This window comes from Anolis carolinensis, unplaced genomic scaffold, assembly GCF_035594765.1.
Source record: "Anolis carolinensis isolate JA03-04 unplaced genomic scaffold, rAnoCar3.1.pri scaffold_7, whole genome shotgun sequence".
Lineage (NCBI taxonomy): Eukaryota > Metazoa > Chordata > Lepidosauria > Squamata > Dactyloidae > Anolis > Anolis carolinensis.
Genome location: NW_026943818.1, coordinates 8,448,828 through 8,465,652, shown reverse-complemented (window position 1 = coordinate 8,465,652; position 16,825 = coordinate 8,448,828). Strand labels below are relative to the sequence as shown.

The window sequence follows — 16,825 nt, the reverse complement described above, 5'->3', positions numbered from 1 at the left end:
AAGGCTAAGCTCCTCCAACTTGGTCTCCTAGCAACCCAAAAAATAATAATAATAAACACTAAAAATTAATACAATAAAATACTATAATAAAAGAAAATAACTAAAAATAATACAAGAAAATAATAAAATATAATAAATAAAAATATAACTTACAATAAAATTAATTAAAAAATGCAAATAATGTCAAATAAAAATTACACAACAATTTTTAACCAATACCACCACCACTTTGCCACAGCAATGCGTGGCCGGGCACAGCTAGTAATAATAATAATAATAATAATAATACACTTTATATACCGTATATACTCGAGTATAAGCCGACCCGAATATAAGCCGAGGCACCTAATTTTACCATAAAAAAACTGGGAAAACATTGACTCCAGTATAAGCCAAGAGTGGTAAATTTCAGAAATAAAAATAGATACCAATAAAATTACATGAATTGAGGGATCAGTAGGTTAAATGTTTTTGAATATTTACATAAAGCTCAAATTTAAGATAGGACTGTCCAGCTCTGATCAAATCATTATACTCATCTTCTTCCATGTAAATGTGATTATGTATCTTTTTAATAATAATAGAGTAAAATAATACATGTAATAATAATAATAATAAATAATAATAATACAGGAAAATAATACAAGTAATAATACATAGAGTAAAATAATAAATGCTATAATAATAAGATCAGAGTGAAATAATAAATGTATTATTATTAATAATAAAATAGAGTAAAATAAATGTAATAATACCAATAATAATAGAGAAAAATAATAAATGTACCATATATTCTCGAGTATAAGATGACCCAAATATAAGCCAACCAGGACCTTCGCCCGAGTATAAGCCGAAGGGTTTTTTTTCAGTCTTAAAAAAGGGCTGGAAAAACTAGGCTTATACTCTAGTATATACAGTATATAATATAAAGTGCAGATTACAGAACACATATGATGCAAACATTCGATGCCTTTTACGCACAACACACAATACACAGACATTAATAAAAATCTTCCTCCTTTTTCATCTCTGGCGTCTGGAGGTGATGCTCAACTTCCGGCCATGGGAAGATGCTCGTTATAATAATAATAATAATAATAATAATATTAATAATAATGATAATGATAATAATAATAATAATAATAATAATAATAAAACTTTATTTATATACCGCCCTATCTCTTCAAGGGACTCAGAGCGGTTTCCAGTACAACAAGAAACATCCAACAAGTTCAATTAAAACATAATACCACATAAATATAAATACATAGGCATATTGACATTGTTCCATTTTTTCCATGTCTAGGAGTCTGTTATCTGTATATTCTCCTGTTTCCGGCATGTTTTTGCATATCTGCATGGGGCACCTTTTTATCTTCCCACTGAGGCAGTACCTATTGATCTACTTGCATCGCATGCTTTCAAACTGCTAGGCAGAAGCTGGGGCTGACAGTTGGGAGCTCACCCCTGCCTCGTGGCTATGAACTGCCACAGATTTTTTCTGCAGCTAGCAGCTTAACCCATATTCACTGGGATGCAAAGACTGGATGGCCCTGGGGTTCCCCTCTGACCAACCCAAATGCATGGTGGTCCAAAGCATACCTTGTGCATGTCGGGCATGAGGTCCTGGTACAAGGAGCGGATCAGCATGTCCAAGGTGCGCTGCCGCTTCTGGGCAAATGTCGGGGTCTCCAGGGTGGCCTTCTCCCCGTTGATCACTGCAGGAAGAAACAAAGACTGGAACCCCATCTATCTATCCTATCTATTTATCTATCATCTCTCTCTGTCAATCAATCAGATCTATGGCTAGATGGCCATCTGCTGAGAGGGATCGGATGGTGTCTCCCTGCCTGGAAAAATAGGGTTATATTAGATGGCCCTTGGGGTCCTTCTCAATCATATCTATCTATCTATCTATCTATCTATCTATCTATCTATCTATCTATCTATCTATCTTTCTTTCTATCATATCTATTATCTATCTATCTGTCATATCTATTTATCTGTCATATCTATGGCTAGATGGCTATCTGTCGGGAGGGATCGGATGGATCTCCCTGCCTGGCAGAAGGGGGGGGGGGGTTGCATTAGATGGCCCTTGGGATCCTTCTCCTTCATGTCTGTCTATCTATCTATCTATCTATCATATCTATTTATCTCTCTATCACATCTATTTATCTATCATATCTATGGCTAGATGGCCATCTGTCAGGAGGGATCGGATGGTGTCTCCCTGCCTGGCAGAATGGGGTTGCATTAGATGGCCCTTGGGGTCCTTCTCCTTCGTATCTATCTATCTATCTATCTGTCTATCATATCGATTATCTATCTATCTATTTATCTATCATATTTATGGCTAGATGGCTATCTGTCGGGAGGGATCGGATGGTGTCTCCCTGCCTGGCAGAATGGGGTTGCATTAGATGGCCCTTGGGGTCCTTCTCCTTCGTATCTATCTATCTATCTATCTATCTATCTATCTATCTATCTATCTATCTGTCTATCATATCGATTATCTATCTATCTATCATATCTATTTATCTATCATATTTATGGCTAGATGGCTATCTGTCGGGAGGGATCAGATGGCGTCTCCCTGCCTGGCAGAATGGGGGGAGGGTTGCATTAGATGGCCCTTGGGATCCTTCTCCATATCTATCTATCTGTCTGTCTGTCTGTCTGTCTGTCTGTCTGTCATATCTATTTATCTATCATATCTATGGCTAGATGACCATCTGTTGAGAGGGATCAGATGGTGTCTCCCTGCCTGGAAAAATGGGGTTGTATTAGATGGCCCTTGGGGTCCTTCTCAATCATATCTATCTATCTATCTATCTATCTATCTATCTATCTATCTATCATATCTACGGCTGGATGGTCATCTGTCGGGAAGGGTTGAACGGTGTTCTTCCTGTCTGGCAGAAAGGGGGTTGGACTGGATAGCCCTTGGGGATCCCTTCTAATTCTATGGTTCTATGATATATATCTGAATCATATCTATGTATCTATCATCTTTCTCTCTGTATCAATTATATCTATGGTCGGATGGCCATCTGTTGGGAGGGATCGGATGGTGCCTTCCAAGGAGATCAGGCTGAATGACTCTGGGGATCTTTCTCATTCCTATCTGTCTGTCTGTTTATCTATCATTATGGCTGGATGGCCATCTGTCAGGAGAGATTGGATGGTGTCTCCCTCCCTGGCAGAATAGGGCTGCACTAGATGGCCTTTGGGATCATTCCCTATCTATTTATCTATCTATCATATCTGTGGTTGAATGGCCATCTGTTGGGAGGGATTGAATAGTGTTTTCCTGCCCGTCAGAAAGAACGAGGTTGGACTGGATGGCCTTTGGAGGTCCCTTCCACCCACACAATTCTGTGATTCTATGGGACCCATTATAGGATGGTGTAAGACCACAGCCACTTCTCTCGGAATAATTGCAAGGATTGCGGAAAAGGTTTCTAAGGGCTTTGGCTTTATTAGTGGGATGATACGTTATGCAAGAACATAATCATGATTCAGACAAAGGGTTTTTGAATCATATCTTACATTTCACCAGCAGAAAATCCCTGAATTCCTGGTGGTCCGTAAAGACCGGCGGAGAGGGAAGCGGAGGCCCAAAGAGAGGGACGCTTTCTTCCGAAAAGATCTTCAGCCTGGCGAAAAAAAAAAAAAGACACGGGGAGATGATGAGTGGGGAGGAATTGGGAGCTCCTCAGTTTCCAAAACTATCGTATTTCCCTGAAAATAAGATCGGACCTTATATTGTTACGAGCATCCGACTAGGGCTTATTTTCAAGTTAGGGCTTATTTTTGGGCAAACAGGATACATCGGTCCCACAACTTGAGTCTTGAATGACCTATGGCATGTCTGATTGTGATGCAGCATTATTATTATTATTATTATTATTATTATTATTATTATTATTATTATTATTATTATTATTATTATTTGAAACACAACAAGTTGAGTCCACAGCAGACACTTTGCTGGTTGTTGTATTGGATCACACGTCTATTATTATTATTATTATTATTATTATTATTATTATTATTATTATGACACAGCAAACAAGATAGATATGCTGGATTTCGTATCACAAAATCACAAGTCGAACACTTCCCAAGTGTCTAGGACTGTGTGATGTATTTTCGGATGATGCACACAGATCCCAGTAGGGTGGCCTTTTGCAGTTGGCAGATCGTGATTTTGTCAATGTCTATTGTTTCCAAATGCCGGCTGAGATCTTTTGGCACGGCACCCAGTGTGCCCATCACCACCGGGACCACCTGCACTGGTTTCTGCCAGAGTCTTTGAAGTTCGATCTTGAGGTCCTGATAGCGGCTGAGTTTTTCCTGTTGTCTTTCATTAATGCGACTGTCTCCTGGGATGGCGACATCAATGATCCAAACCTTGTTCTTTTCCACAACTGTGAACTTTGTCAGTCTGGATTCGGAAGTCCCATAGTATCTTTGCGTGCTCATTTTCCAATACTTTTGCAGTTGTTATTATTATTATTATTATTATTATCAACACAACGACGTTGTATGGCACAGCAAACAAGATAGATATGCTGGATTTCGTTTCGCAAAACCACAAGTCGAACACTTCCCAAGTGTCTAGGACTGTGTGATGTATTTTCTGATGATGTGTGCAGATCCCAGTAGGGTGGCCTTTTGCAGTTGGCAGATGGTGATTTTGTCAATGTCTATTGTTTCCAAATGCCAGCTGAGATCTTTTGGCACAGCACCCAGTGTGCCCATCACCACCGGGACCACCTGTACTGGTTTGTGCCAGAGTCTTTGAAGTTCAATCTTGAGGTCCTGAGTTTTTCCTGTTGTTTTTCATCTATGCGACTGTCACCTGGGATGGCAACATCAATGATCCAAACCTTGTTCTTTTCCACAACTGTGATGTCTGGTGTATTATTATTATTATTATTATTATTATTATTATTATTTGAAACACAACAAGTTGAGTCCACAGCAGACACTCTGCTGGCTGTTGTATTGGATCACATGTCTATTATTATTATTATTATTATTATTACTGTCAAAGGCTTTATTATTATTATTATTATTATTATTATTATTATTATTATTATTATCCTCATCATCATCATCATTTTTAATGTTGTGTGTGGCAGCCAAGACCCACCTGTAGCTATCGTTTTGCTTGTTGTATCTCACTAAGGCAAAAATATCTGCGAAAGGAGTTAAGGAAACCAGGCCCCATCCTTTGACATTTCTGTTAAATGGCTGTGCGATTTATTTATTTTTTTTAAAAGGGAAAGGAAAATAATAAGGTCGAATGCAGCAAAATCCTTAACACAAACCACAGTTGGTCCTTGCAGGGGGAATATTTGGTGGCACAATGCAGCCACCAGTTTGGAAACAAACAAATAAACAAACAAGGAAACGTGTAGTGCAGTCTGGAAAAAAATGAACACATAAACAAACAAACAAGGGAAGTGTCCACGCAGTCTGGAAACAAGCAAGGAAGTGTGCAATACAATCTGGAAACAAACAAGGAAGTGTGCAATGCAGTCTGGAAACACACAAACAAACACACAAACAAAGAAACAAGGAAACTGTGAAATGCAGTTTGAAAACTAACAAGGGAAGTGTGCGATTTAGTCTGGAAACTAACAAGGAAAGTGTGCAGTGCAGTCTGGAAACAAACAAAGACACAAACAAGGAAAGTGCAATGCAGTCTGGAAACAAACAAGGAAAGTGTACAATTCAGTCTGGAAACAAGGAAGTGTGCAATTCAGTCTGGAAACAAATGGACACACAAATAAACAAGGAAAGTGTGCAATGCAGTCTGGAAACAAATGGACACACAAGGAAATTGTGCAATGCAGTCTGGAAACAAATGGACACACAAGGAAAGTGTGCAATGCAGTTTGGAAACAAACAAGGAAAGTGTACAATTCAGTCTGGAAACAAGGAAGTGTGCAATTCAGTCTGGAAACAAATGGACACACAAATAAACAAGGAAAGTGTGCAATGCAGTCTGGAAACAAATGGACACACAAGGAAAGTGTGCAATGCAGTTTGGAAACAAATGGACACACAAGGAAAGTGTGCAATGCAGTTTGGAAACAAACAAGGAAAGTGTACAATTCAGTCTGGAAACAAGGAAGTGTGCAATTCAGTCTGGAAACAAATGGACACACAAATAAACAAGGAAAGTGTGCAATGCAGTCTGGAAACAAGGAAGTGTGCAATTCAGTCTGAAAACAAATGGACACACAAATAAACAAGGAAAGTGTGCAATGCAGTCTGGAAACAAGGAAGTGTGCAATTCAGTCTGGAAACAAATGGACACACAAATAAACAAGGAAAGTTTGCAATGCAGTCTGGAAACAAATGGACACACAAGGAAAGTGTGCAATGCAGTTTGGAAACAAACGAACACACAAACAAGGAAAGTGTAATACAGTCTGGAAACAAACAATGAAAGTGTACAATTCAGTCTGGAAACAAGGAAGTGTGCAGTTCACTCTGGAAATAGACAAACAAGGAAGGAAGGAAATGTGCAATTCAGTCTGGAAACAAACGAAGACACAAACAAGGAAAGTGCAATGCACTCTGGAAGCAAACAAGGAAAGTGTACAATTCAGTCTGGAAACAAGGAAGTGTGCAATTCAGTCTGGAAACAAATGGACACACAAATAAACAAGGAAAGTGTGCAATGCAGTTTGGAAACAAGGAAGTGTGAAATTCAGTCTGGAAACAAACGAAGACACAAACAAGGAAAGTGCAATGCAGTCTGGAAACAAACAAGGAAAGTGTGCAATTCAGTCTGGAAACAATGAAGTGTGCACTTCACTCTGGAAATAGACAAACAAGGAAGGAAGGAAATGTGCAATGCAGTCTGGAAGCAAACAGAGAAGGGAGTGTACAATGCACTCTGAAAACAAACAAGGAAGTGTGCAGTGTGGTCTGGAAACACACAGACAAGGAAGTGTGCAAAGGATACGTGTGAAGTGCGAGCGGATCATGGAGGGCTTGAACGCCGGCGAGGACTCCTCTCCTTCCTGGAACACGATGGTGACGATGTCGTTCCCGATGTGCCGCTTCCTTTCCACCTAAACACAGACAAATACAAACACAAAAGATAGGAAGGAGAGGCGCTTCTTCAACTTGTGGCCTCCAAGGGAAAACCAAGAAACAGGGCAAACCTGCTGCTTGTTCTCCTTGGAATAGGGGAGCATGGTGGAGACGTGGAACATGATCTCGTGGCCCTGGTAGACCGTGTACATGGAGTGGAGGCCGGTGGTGTCGTCTGGGGAAGAAGAAGAAGAAAGGGAACACAATGACGATGCAAATCTATATATATAAAAGGATAAAAAATTTCGGCCTAGGACAAAACAACAAAACTACACATCCCAGAAACACTAAACTTGGCAACACAACCCCTCATCCATGCCTCTACGTTCATACAACAAAAAGAAAAGAAAAATAAAGTCGTAATTAGAGGGAGAGGAATAATTGTTTTTTATCCAATTGCTGCCAGTTACAAGGCTAAACTCTGTCCACTTGGTCTCCTAGCAACCTACTCAGCCCAGGGGACAGGCACAGTTAGGCCTCAGGCCTCTTCCACACTGCCTATAAGATACAGATTATCTGATTTTAACTGGATTATATGGCAGTGTAGACTCAAGGCCCTTCCACACAGCTATATTACCCATTTATAATCTTATATTATCTGCTTTGAATTGGATTATCTTGAGTCCACACTGCCAGATAATTCACTTCAGTGTGCATTTTATACAGCTGTGTAGAAGGGGCCTCATATAATCCAGTTCTAAGCAGATAATATAACATTTTCAATATACAGTAGAGTCTCACTTATTCAACATATACAGGCCAGCAGAATGTTGGATAAGTGAATATGTTGGATAATAAGAAGGGATTCAGGAAAATTAAACATCAAATTAGGTAATGATTATACAAATTAAGCACCAACAACAAATTAAGCATACAACAAATTGGACAGAAAACGTAGTTCAATGCTCAATAATGCTATGTACAGTAGAATCTCGCTTATCCAACATAAACGGGCCAGTAGAATGTTGGATAAGCAAATATGTTGGATAATAAGGAGAGATTAAGGAAAAGCCTATTAAACATCAAATTAGGTTATGATTTTACAAATTCAGAACCAAAACATCATGTTAGACAACAAATTTGGCAGAAAAAGTAGTTCAATACGGAGTAATGCTATGTAGTAATTACTGTATTTATGAATTTAGCACCAAAATATCACGATGTATTGAAAACATTGACTACAAAAATGCGTTGGATAATCCAGAATGTTGGATAAGCGAGTGTTGGATAAGTGAGACTCTACTGTATTTACAAATTTAGCACCAAAATATCACAATGAATTTAAAACTGAATTTGACTACAAAAACATTGACTACTAAAAGTAGTCAACCCAATTCTGCCATGGAGGACACAATCCAAGCACACCCAACAGATGGCCTTTCAAGAAGAAGAAGAAGAAGAAGAAGAGGAGGAGGAGGAGGAGGAGGAGGAAGAAGAAGAAGATGATCATCATAGAATCATAAGGTTAGGAGACACCCCTAAGGATCATCCAGTTCAACTTCCTTCTACCATGCAGGACGACACAAACCAAGCACTCCTGACAGATAGCCATCCAATATCTGCACAATAATAATACACATCGAATCATAGCATCAGACAGTTACCACCACTACCTCAACAAGTTCTCACCAACACCACCAGACAACACCACAGCAACGCGTGGCCGGGCACAGCTAGTTCATTTTATATACGCCTATCGAGTGGTGCTTTTCACCCAGAGTGGCTCACAGCGTTGCAATGAAGCAAAAAAGCCAAAAGCCTATTGACGATTCCACGGTGAAACTGGGACAAGCAATGAGAAGGGAGAATATTTTTAGGGGGAAAGAGATGGGATAGCGTGGTCACGGTGCTGTAAAGGAACGCCACAGGCTTACTTTTGGTGTCCAGCCCTCCTCTGTAGCCCGTCCAGCCCTTGAGCACAATGGCCTCCCCCAAAAGAGTCAGCAACTTCTGAAAGCTTTCGCTGCCGGTTTCTGCAAAGACAAAGAAAGAGTTGTCAAAGGCTTTCATGGCCAGAATCACACCTAAAACTTCGTAGAAACTCCCTCCTATTATCCGTCCATCTATCTATCTATGAAACCTGTCCCCACTGGGTTGCTTTTAATTACTCTGATTTTATTTGCTTGGATTTTAATGTATTTGTCCATTATTTATTTTGTGTATTGTTGGAATGTTTTAAGTTTATGTTAAATATGTTGTTGTTCGGGCTTGTCCCTGTTGTGAGCCGCCCCGAGTCCCTTCGGGGAGATGGGGCGGGATATAAAAATAAAGTTTATTATTACTATTATTATTATGACACAGCAAACAAGTTAGATATGCTGGATTTCATTATTATTATTGACACAACGATGATGTATGACACAGCAAACAAGATAGACATGCTGGATTTCGTTTCACAAAACCACAAGTCGAACACTTCCCAAGTGTCTAGGACTGTGTGATGTATTTTCGGATGATGCGTGCAGATCCCAGCAAGGTGGCCTTTTGCAGTTGGCAGATCGTGATTTTGTCAATGTCTATTGTTTCCAAATGCCGGCTGAGATCTTTTGGCACGGCACCCAATGTGCCCATCACCACCGGGACCACCTGCACTGGTTTCTGCCAGAGTCTTTGAAGTTCAATCTTGAGGTCCTGATAGCGGCTGAGTTTTTCCTGTTGTTTTTCATCAATGCGACTGTCACCTGGGATGGCGACATCAATTATCCAAACCTTGTTCTTTTCCACAACTGTGATATCTGGTGTGTTGTGTTCCAGAACTTTGTCAGTCTGGATTCGGAAGTCCCACAGTATCTTTGCGTGTTCATTTTCCACGACCTTTGCTGGTTTGTGATCCCACCAGTTCTTTGCTGCTGGCAGGTGGTACTTGATGCATAAGTTCCAATGGATCATTTGTGCCACACAGTTATGCCTCTGTTTGTAGTCTGTCTGTGCAATTTTCTTACAGCAGCTGAGGAGATGATCAATGGTTTCATCAGCTTCCTTGCACAGTCTGCATTTTGGGTCATCAGCTGATTTTTCAATCTTGGCCTGAATTGCCTTTGTTCTGATGGCTTGCTCCTGGGCTGCAAGGATCAGGCCTTCTGTCTCCTTCTTCAGGGTCCCATTCGTGAGCCAGAGCCAGGTCTTCTCCTTATCAGCTTTTCCTTCAATTTTGTCAAGGAACTTTCCATGCAGTGTTTTGTTGTGCCAGTTGTCAGCTCTAGTTTGTAGTGTGGTTTTCTTGTACTGGTTTTTTGTCTGCTGTGCTTTGAGGAGTTTCTGATATTTGACTTCAATCAAAGCAGGTTCTTCACTTTGCTTTACATACTCTGCCAGGGCATGTTCTTCTTCTTTGATTGCTTGTTTTATTTGTAATTATTATTATTATTATTATTATTATTATTATTATTATTATTATTATTAAATTATTATTATTATTATTATTATTATTATTATTCATCTATTTTCTATTCCTCCCAATTATCCATCTATCCATCTTCTATCCAACCCTCTATCTTTGTTGGGGTTGTGTGTCCCAGAAGCATTCTCTCCTGACGTTTCGCCCATATATATGGCAGGCATCCTCAGAGGTTGTGAGGTGTGTTGGAAACTAGGCAAGTGGGGTTTATATGTCTGGAAGGTCCAGGGTGGCCATGTTCCAGAAGCAGCATTCTCTCCTGACGTTTCGCCCACATCTATGGCAGGCATCCTCAGAGGTTGTGAGGTGTGTTGGAAACTAGGCAAGTGGGGTTTATATGTCTGGAAGGTCCAGGGTGGCCATGTTCCAGAAGCAGCATTCTCTCCTGACGTTTTGCCCACATCTATGGCAGGCATCCTCAGCGGTTGTGAGGTGTGTTGGAAACTATACAAGTGGAGTTTATATATCTGTGGAATGAGGTCCAGGGTGGGAGAAAGAACTCTTGTCTCTTGGAGGCAAGTATGAATATTGCAATTGTCCACCTTGATTAGAATTGAATGGCCTTGTAGCCTCAAAGCCTGGCTGCTTCCTGCCTGGAGGGAGTCCTTTGTTGGGAGGTATTAGCTGGACATATTGTTTCATATCCATTTATTTCTGGAACAGTGAATGGAACGTCTATTTTCTTCGCTACCCAAATATATTTAATATATACATATATACATATATACATATATATACACACACACACACACACACACACACACACACACATACATATATTCTGGAGCAGTAAATGAAATGTCTATTCTCTTCTTCCCCCGCCCAAATACAGTAGAGCCTCACTTATTCAAGCTAAATGGGCCGGTAGAAGCTTGGATAAGTGAATATCTTGGATAATAAGGAGGGATTAAGGAAAAGCCTATTAAACATCAAATTAGGGTATGATTTTACAAATTAAGGCAAGTGGGGTTTATATATCTGTGGATGGGCAAGGGTAGGACCTTTACCACTTTTTTCCCTTTGCATAATTTTTCCATGAATAATCATTCAACCGCCATAAAAGAGTGGTAACTTATACAATCCTTTATTAGAAAACCAAGTCTCTGGAGTTAAACTTTAGTTCACTAATTTTAATTAAATAAAAAACACAACGGGAGCTCACAGACCTCATGCTGGTCAAAGGGAACCACCGAACTCAGAATTTGGATATGCTCTAAAATAATATCCGTCTACACTGTAGAATTAATGCAGTTGGACACCTCTTTTATTGCCCTGTTTCTGGAAGTTGTAGTTTGGCGAAACAAAAGAAGGCATAAGACACCAGCTTTCACTAACTCATAGCTGTAAAAGTGTTGCCATTAAGTCTACAATGCAAATGCTTCCTCAGTTAAATAAAGAGTGAAATAAACATGTGGCAAAAGGAAGTAAGCTGTTGTAAACAAATAGTATTCTTTGTTACATTTGGCTCAATGCTTACTTAAATCTGTCAAAACCGTAACATACAAAATATCTGCAAGTTACATTTGCTGCTTTGCAACAGACCAAACAATGACAAAGAAAAGCAAAACAAAATTACCCAATACATTTAGTTACAGTAGAGTCTCACTTATCCAACATAAACGGGCCGGCAGAACGTTGGATAAGCGAATATGTTGGATAATAAGGAGAGATTAACGAGAAGCCTATTAAACATCATATTAGGTTATAATTTTACAAATTCAGCACCAAAACATCATGTTAGACAACAAATTTGACAGAAAGAGTAGTTCAATATGCAGTAATGCTACGTAGTAATTACTGTATTTACGAATTTAGCACCAAAATATCACGATGTATTGAAAACATTGACTACAAAAATGCGTTGGATAATCCAGAATGTTGGATAAGTGAATGCTGGATAAGTGTGACTCTACTGTACTTGCAAAAGTGTTAGCTCCAACCAGGCCAGAGTATGAAGGAAAAAGAACAAAGCACCAATGGAACAACAGAAGGGACACTTGCCCAGTTTCCAAAGACCTCACAACCTCCGAGGATGCCTGCCATAGATGTGGGTGAAACGTCAGGAGAGAATGCTTCTGGAACATGACCAGACAGCCCGGAAAACACACAACAACCCCAACAAAGAAAGAGGATTGGATAGAAGATGGATAGGTGGATAATTGGGAGGAAGAGAAAATAGATGGATAGATGGATGGATAATAGGAGTGACAAGAATCATAGAATCGTAGAGTTGGAAGAGACCTCATGGGCCATCCAACCCGCTGCCAAGAAGCAGGAAATCGCATTCAAAGCACCCCCGACAGATGGCCATCCAGCCTCTGCTTAAAAGCCTCCAAGGAAGGAGCCTCCACCACGGCCCCGGGGAGAGAGTTCCACTGCCGAACAGCCCTTCTCACAGTGAGGAAGTTCTTCCTGATGTTCAGGTGGAATCTCCTTTCCTGTAGTTTGAAGCCATTGTTCCGTGTCCTAGTCTGCAGGGCAGCAGAAAACAAGCTCCCTCCCTCCTCCCTATGACTTCCTTCACGTATTTGTACATGGCTCTCATGTCTCCTCTCAGCCTTCTCTTCTGCAGGCTAAACATGCCCAGCTCTTTAAGCCGCTCCTCATAGGGCTTGTTCTCCAGACCCTTAATCATTTTAGTCGCCCTCCTCTGGACGCTTTCCAGCTTGTCAACATCTCCCTTCAACTGTGGTGCCCAAAATTGGACACAGTGTGATTCCAGGTGTGGTCTGACCAAGGCAGAATAGAGGGGAGCATAACTTCCCTGGATCTAGACGCTATTCCCCTCTTGATGCAGGACAGAATCCCATTGGCTTTTTTAGCAGCCGCATCACATTGTTGGCTCATGTTCACCTTCCTCTCCACGAGGACTCCAAGGTCTTTTTCGCACACACTGCTGTCAAGCCAGGCCTCGTCCCCCATTCTGTATCTTTGATTTCCATTTTTTCTGCCGAAGTGAAGTCTCTTGCATTTGTCCCTGTTGAACTTCATTTTGTGAGTTTCGGCCCATCTCTCTAGTCTGTCAAGATCGTTTTGAATTCTGCTCCTGTCTTCTGGAGTGTTGGCTCTCCCTCCCAGTTTGGTGTCGTCTGCAAACTTGATGATCGTGCCTTCTGACCCTTCGTCTAAGTCGTTAATAAAGATCCTGAACAGAACCGGGCCCAGAACGGAGCCCTGCTGATGGCACTCCACTTGTCACTTCTTTCCATGATGAAGACGACGCATTGGTGAGAATCACCCTTTGGGTTCGTTCGCTTAGCCAATTACAGATCCACCTCACCGTAGTTTTGTCTAGCCCACATTTTACTAGTTTGTTTGCCAGAAGGTCGTGGGGGACTTTGTCGAAGGCCTTACTGAAATCCAGGTACGCTACATCCACAGCATTCCCTGTATCGACCCAACTCGGAACTCTGTCAAAAAAAGAGATCAGATTAGTCTGGCATGACTTGTTTTTGGTAAATCCGTGTTGACTATTAGCAATGACCGCATTTGTTTCTAAGTGTTCGCAGACCACTTCCTTAATGATCTTTTCCAGAATCTTGCCTGGTATCGACGTGAGGCTGACCGGACGGTAATTGTTTGGGTCGTTCTTTTTTCCCTTCTTGAAGATAAATAGGGACCACATTCGCCCTCCTCCAATCTGCTGGGACTTCTCCCGTTCTCCAAGAACTCTCGAAGATAATTGCCAGTGGTTCTGAAATAACTTCCGCTAGTTCCTTCAGTACTCTTGGATGTAGCTGGTCTGGCCCTGGGGACTTGGATTCGTTTAGAGAGGCCAGGTGTTCCTGGACAACTTGTTTCCCTATTTGGGGTTGGATTTCCCCCAATCCTTCGTCCATTCCATGTTGCTGAGGTTGAAGATGGCTTTCTTTTTCTGAGAAGACCGAGGCAAAGAGAGTTTTATCTATGCCGACGATCATGCCATCACCGCTCAAGCAGTGAGTGTTGAAATGTTTGGAACAGAAACTCTATGAAGTTTTAGGTGCTCTTACTGCCGATTACAGGGAAAACAAGCTGATCCTAATCCATCTAAAATGCAGTCGTGTGTTTTTCATCTTAAGAACAGACAAGCATATCTGTTCGGATATCAGCCACCATGCCAACGCCTTAAATCAAGAAATATCTAAGATCTACAAATTTAGCATCATGCCAAGTTTTGAACTTTGTTGTTTTTTAATACATTATAGCTGTATTCTCAATTTGCTTCTGACATGACAAATAAAACCAATAGAGAGTTATAGGATCTCCATCCTGGATTAAATCTTGTCCAAATAGATCCAGTTTTCTGAGAAGACTCCGTACTTGACTTGAGATAAACAGACAGAAGGAAACGGGAGATTTGCGGGAAGAAGTCTCTACGGAAATTTCTCCGTCTCTCTCTCACACACATACACCGGCTGTTGCGAACACAAATATATCAAGCTGGCTTTGCAAATATAACCAAGGCATTAAGAAAGAGCCTTTGAGTCATATAAACACAGAATGTTCCGAGCGCCCGACATTGAGAGATTTCTGGGGAATGTGTTTATAGGATGGAACCATGACTCTCTCTTTTTGTTTTGGGAAGAGATGGATTTATGGTTGTTATGAAGGTGGCATTTATCTGACCCTTTGCAGACTAATGCAAGAGACAAATCTGCAATCCGTAGATTGCAACCCGATTGTTGTTTTTGCACTCTGAGTCTCCTTTGAGGAGAGAAAAAGTGGGGTATAAATATAATAACAATTATAATACATTATAATACTAATAATAGATGCATAGCAGCTTTGAGTCTCCTTGTGGTGAGAAAAAGCAAGGTATAAATAAACATAATAATAGTAATAATAATAATAATAATAATAATAATAAATTATAATACTAATAATAGATACATAGCAGCTTTGTGTCTCCTTGTGGAGAGAAAAAGTGAGGTATAAATAAACATAATAATAATAATAATAATAATAATAATAATAATAATAATAATATATTCTAATATAATAGATACATCTCTGCTTTGAGTCTCCTTGTGGAGAGAAAAAGCCGGGCATTAATAATCTATATATATAAAAGAGTGATGGCATCAGGGCAGCGGACAAAACAACAAAAATACAGGCCCCCCAACCTTGAAATTTGACAACACAACCCATCATTCACGGCTCTAGGTTGATACAACAAAAATAAAATAAAAATAAAGTCCTAATTACAGGGAGAGGAATAATAGTTTTTATCCAATTGCTGCCAGTTAGAAGGCTAAGCTCCGCCCACTTGGTCTCCTAGCAAACCTACTCAGCCCAGGGGACAGGAAGACTTAGGCCTCACTTAGGCCTCTTCCACAGATTATCAGATTTTAACTGGATTATATGGCAGTGTAGACTCAAGGCCCTTCCACATCTATATAACCCATTTAGAATCTTATATTATCTGCTTTGAACTGGATTATCTTGACTCCACACTGCCATATAATCCACTTCAGTGTGCATACTAAACATAAAGACAGCCATACAACAGACATTCAATACCACCACTACCTCAACAATTTCTCACCAACACCACCAGACAACGCCACAGCAACGCGTGGCTGGGCACAGCTAGTAATAATAATAATAATACATTCTAATACTAATAATAGATACATATCTGCTTTGAGTCTCCTTGTGGAGAGAAAAAGCGGGGTAGAAATAAACATAATAATAGTAATAATAATGATAATAATGCATTATAATACATTCTAATACTAATAATAGATACATATCTGCTTTGAGTCTCCTTGTGGAGATAAAAAAGAGGGTGTAAATAAACATAATAATAATAATAATAATAATAATAATAATAATAATAATAATAATAAAAAATTATAATACTAATAATAGATACATAGCAGCTCTGCGTCTCCTTGTGGAGAGAAAAAGCGAAATATAAATAAACATAATAATACTAATAATAATGATAATAATGCATTATAATACATTCTAATACTAATAATAGATACATATCTGCTTTGAGTCTCCTTGTGGAGAGAAAAAAGAGGGTGTAAATAAACATAATAATAATAATAATAATAATACATTAATACTAATAATAGATACATTAATACTAATAATAGATACATGTCCGCTTTGCATCTCCTTGTGGAGATAAAAAACGGTATAAATAAACGTAATAATAATAACAGTAATAATGATAATAATACATTCTAATACTAATAATAGATACATATCCGCTTTGAGTCCCCTTGTGGAGAGAAAAAAACAGGGCGTGAATAATAATAATAATAATAATAATAATAATAGCAGTAGTAGTAGTAGTGCCTGACTTAGGACAAACTT

The 16,825-nt window shown here is 39.7% G+C and overlaps 1 protein-coding gene across 4 annotated transcripts in view; it reads right to left on the bottom strand.

Moving 5' to 3' along the window:
• Positions 1-16,825, bottom strand: part of garnl3 (GTPase activating Rap/RanGAP domain like 3) — a 99,080-nt gene that overhangs the window by 29,262 nt on the left and 52,993 nt on the right. For all 4 annotated transcript variants that reach the window (XR_010000309.1, XM_062960599.1, XM_062960600.1 and 1 more), the window contains exons 10-15: positions 8,994-9,092; positions 7,191-7,294; positions 6,989-7,097; positions 5,162-5,207; positions 3,553-3,659; positions 1,603-1,718 (exon numbers count right to left, since the gene is read on the bottom strand). Coding sequence is in view for 3 of the 4 variants with exons in the window: in XM_062960599.1 (XP_062816669.1) it covers positions 1,603-1,718; positions 3,553-3,659; positions 5,162-5,207; positions 6,989-7,097; positions 7,191-7,294; positions 8,994-9,092 (581 nt within the window). In the remaining variant the exon portion in view is untranslated. The remainder of the gene's footprint in view (positions 1-1,602; positions 1,719-3,552; positions 3,660-5,161; positions 5,208-6,988; positions 7,098-7,190; positions 7,295-8,993; positions 9,093-16,825) is intronic.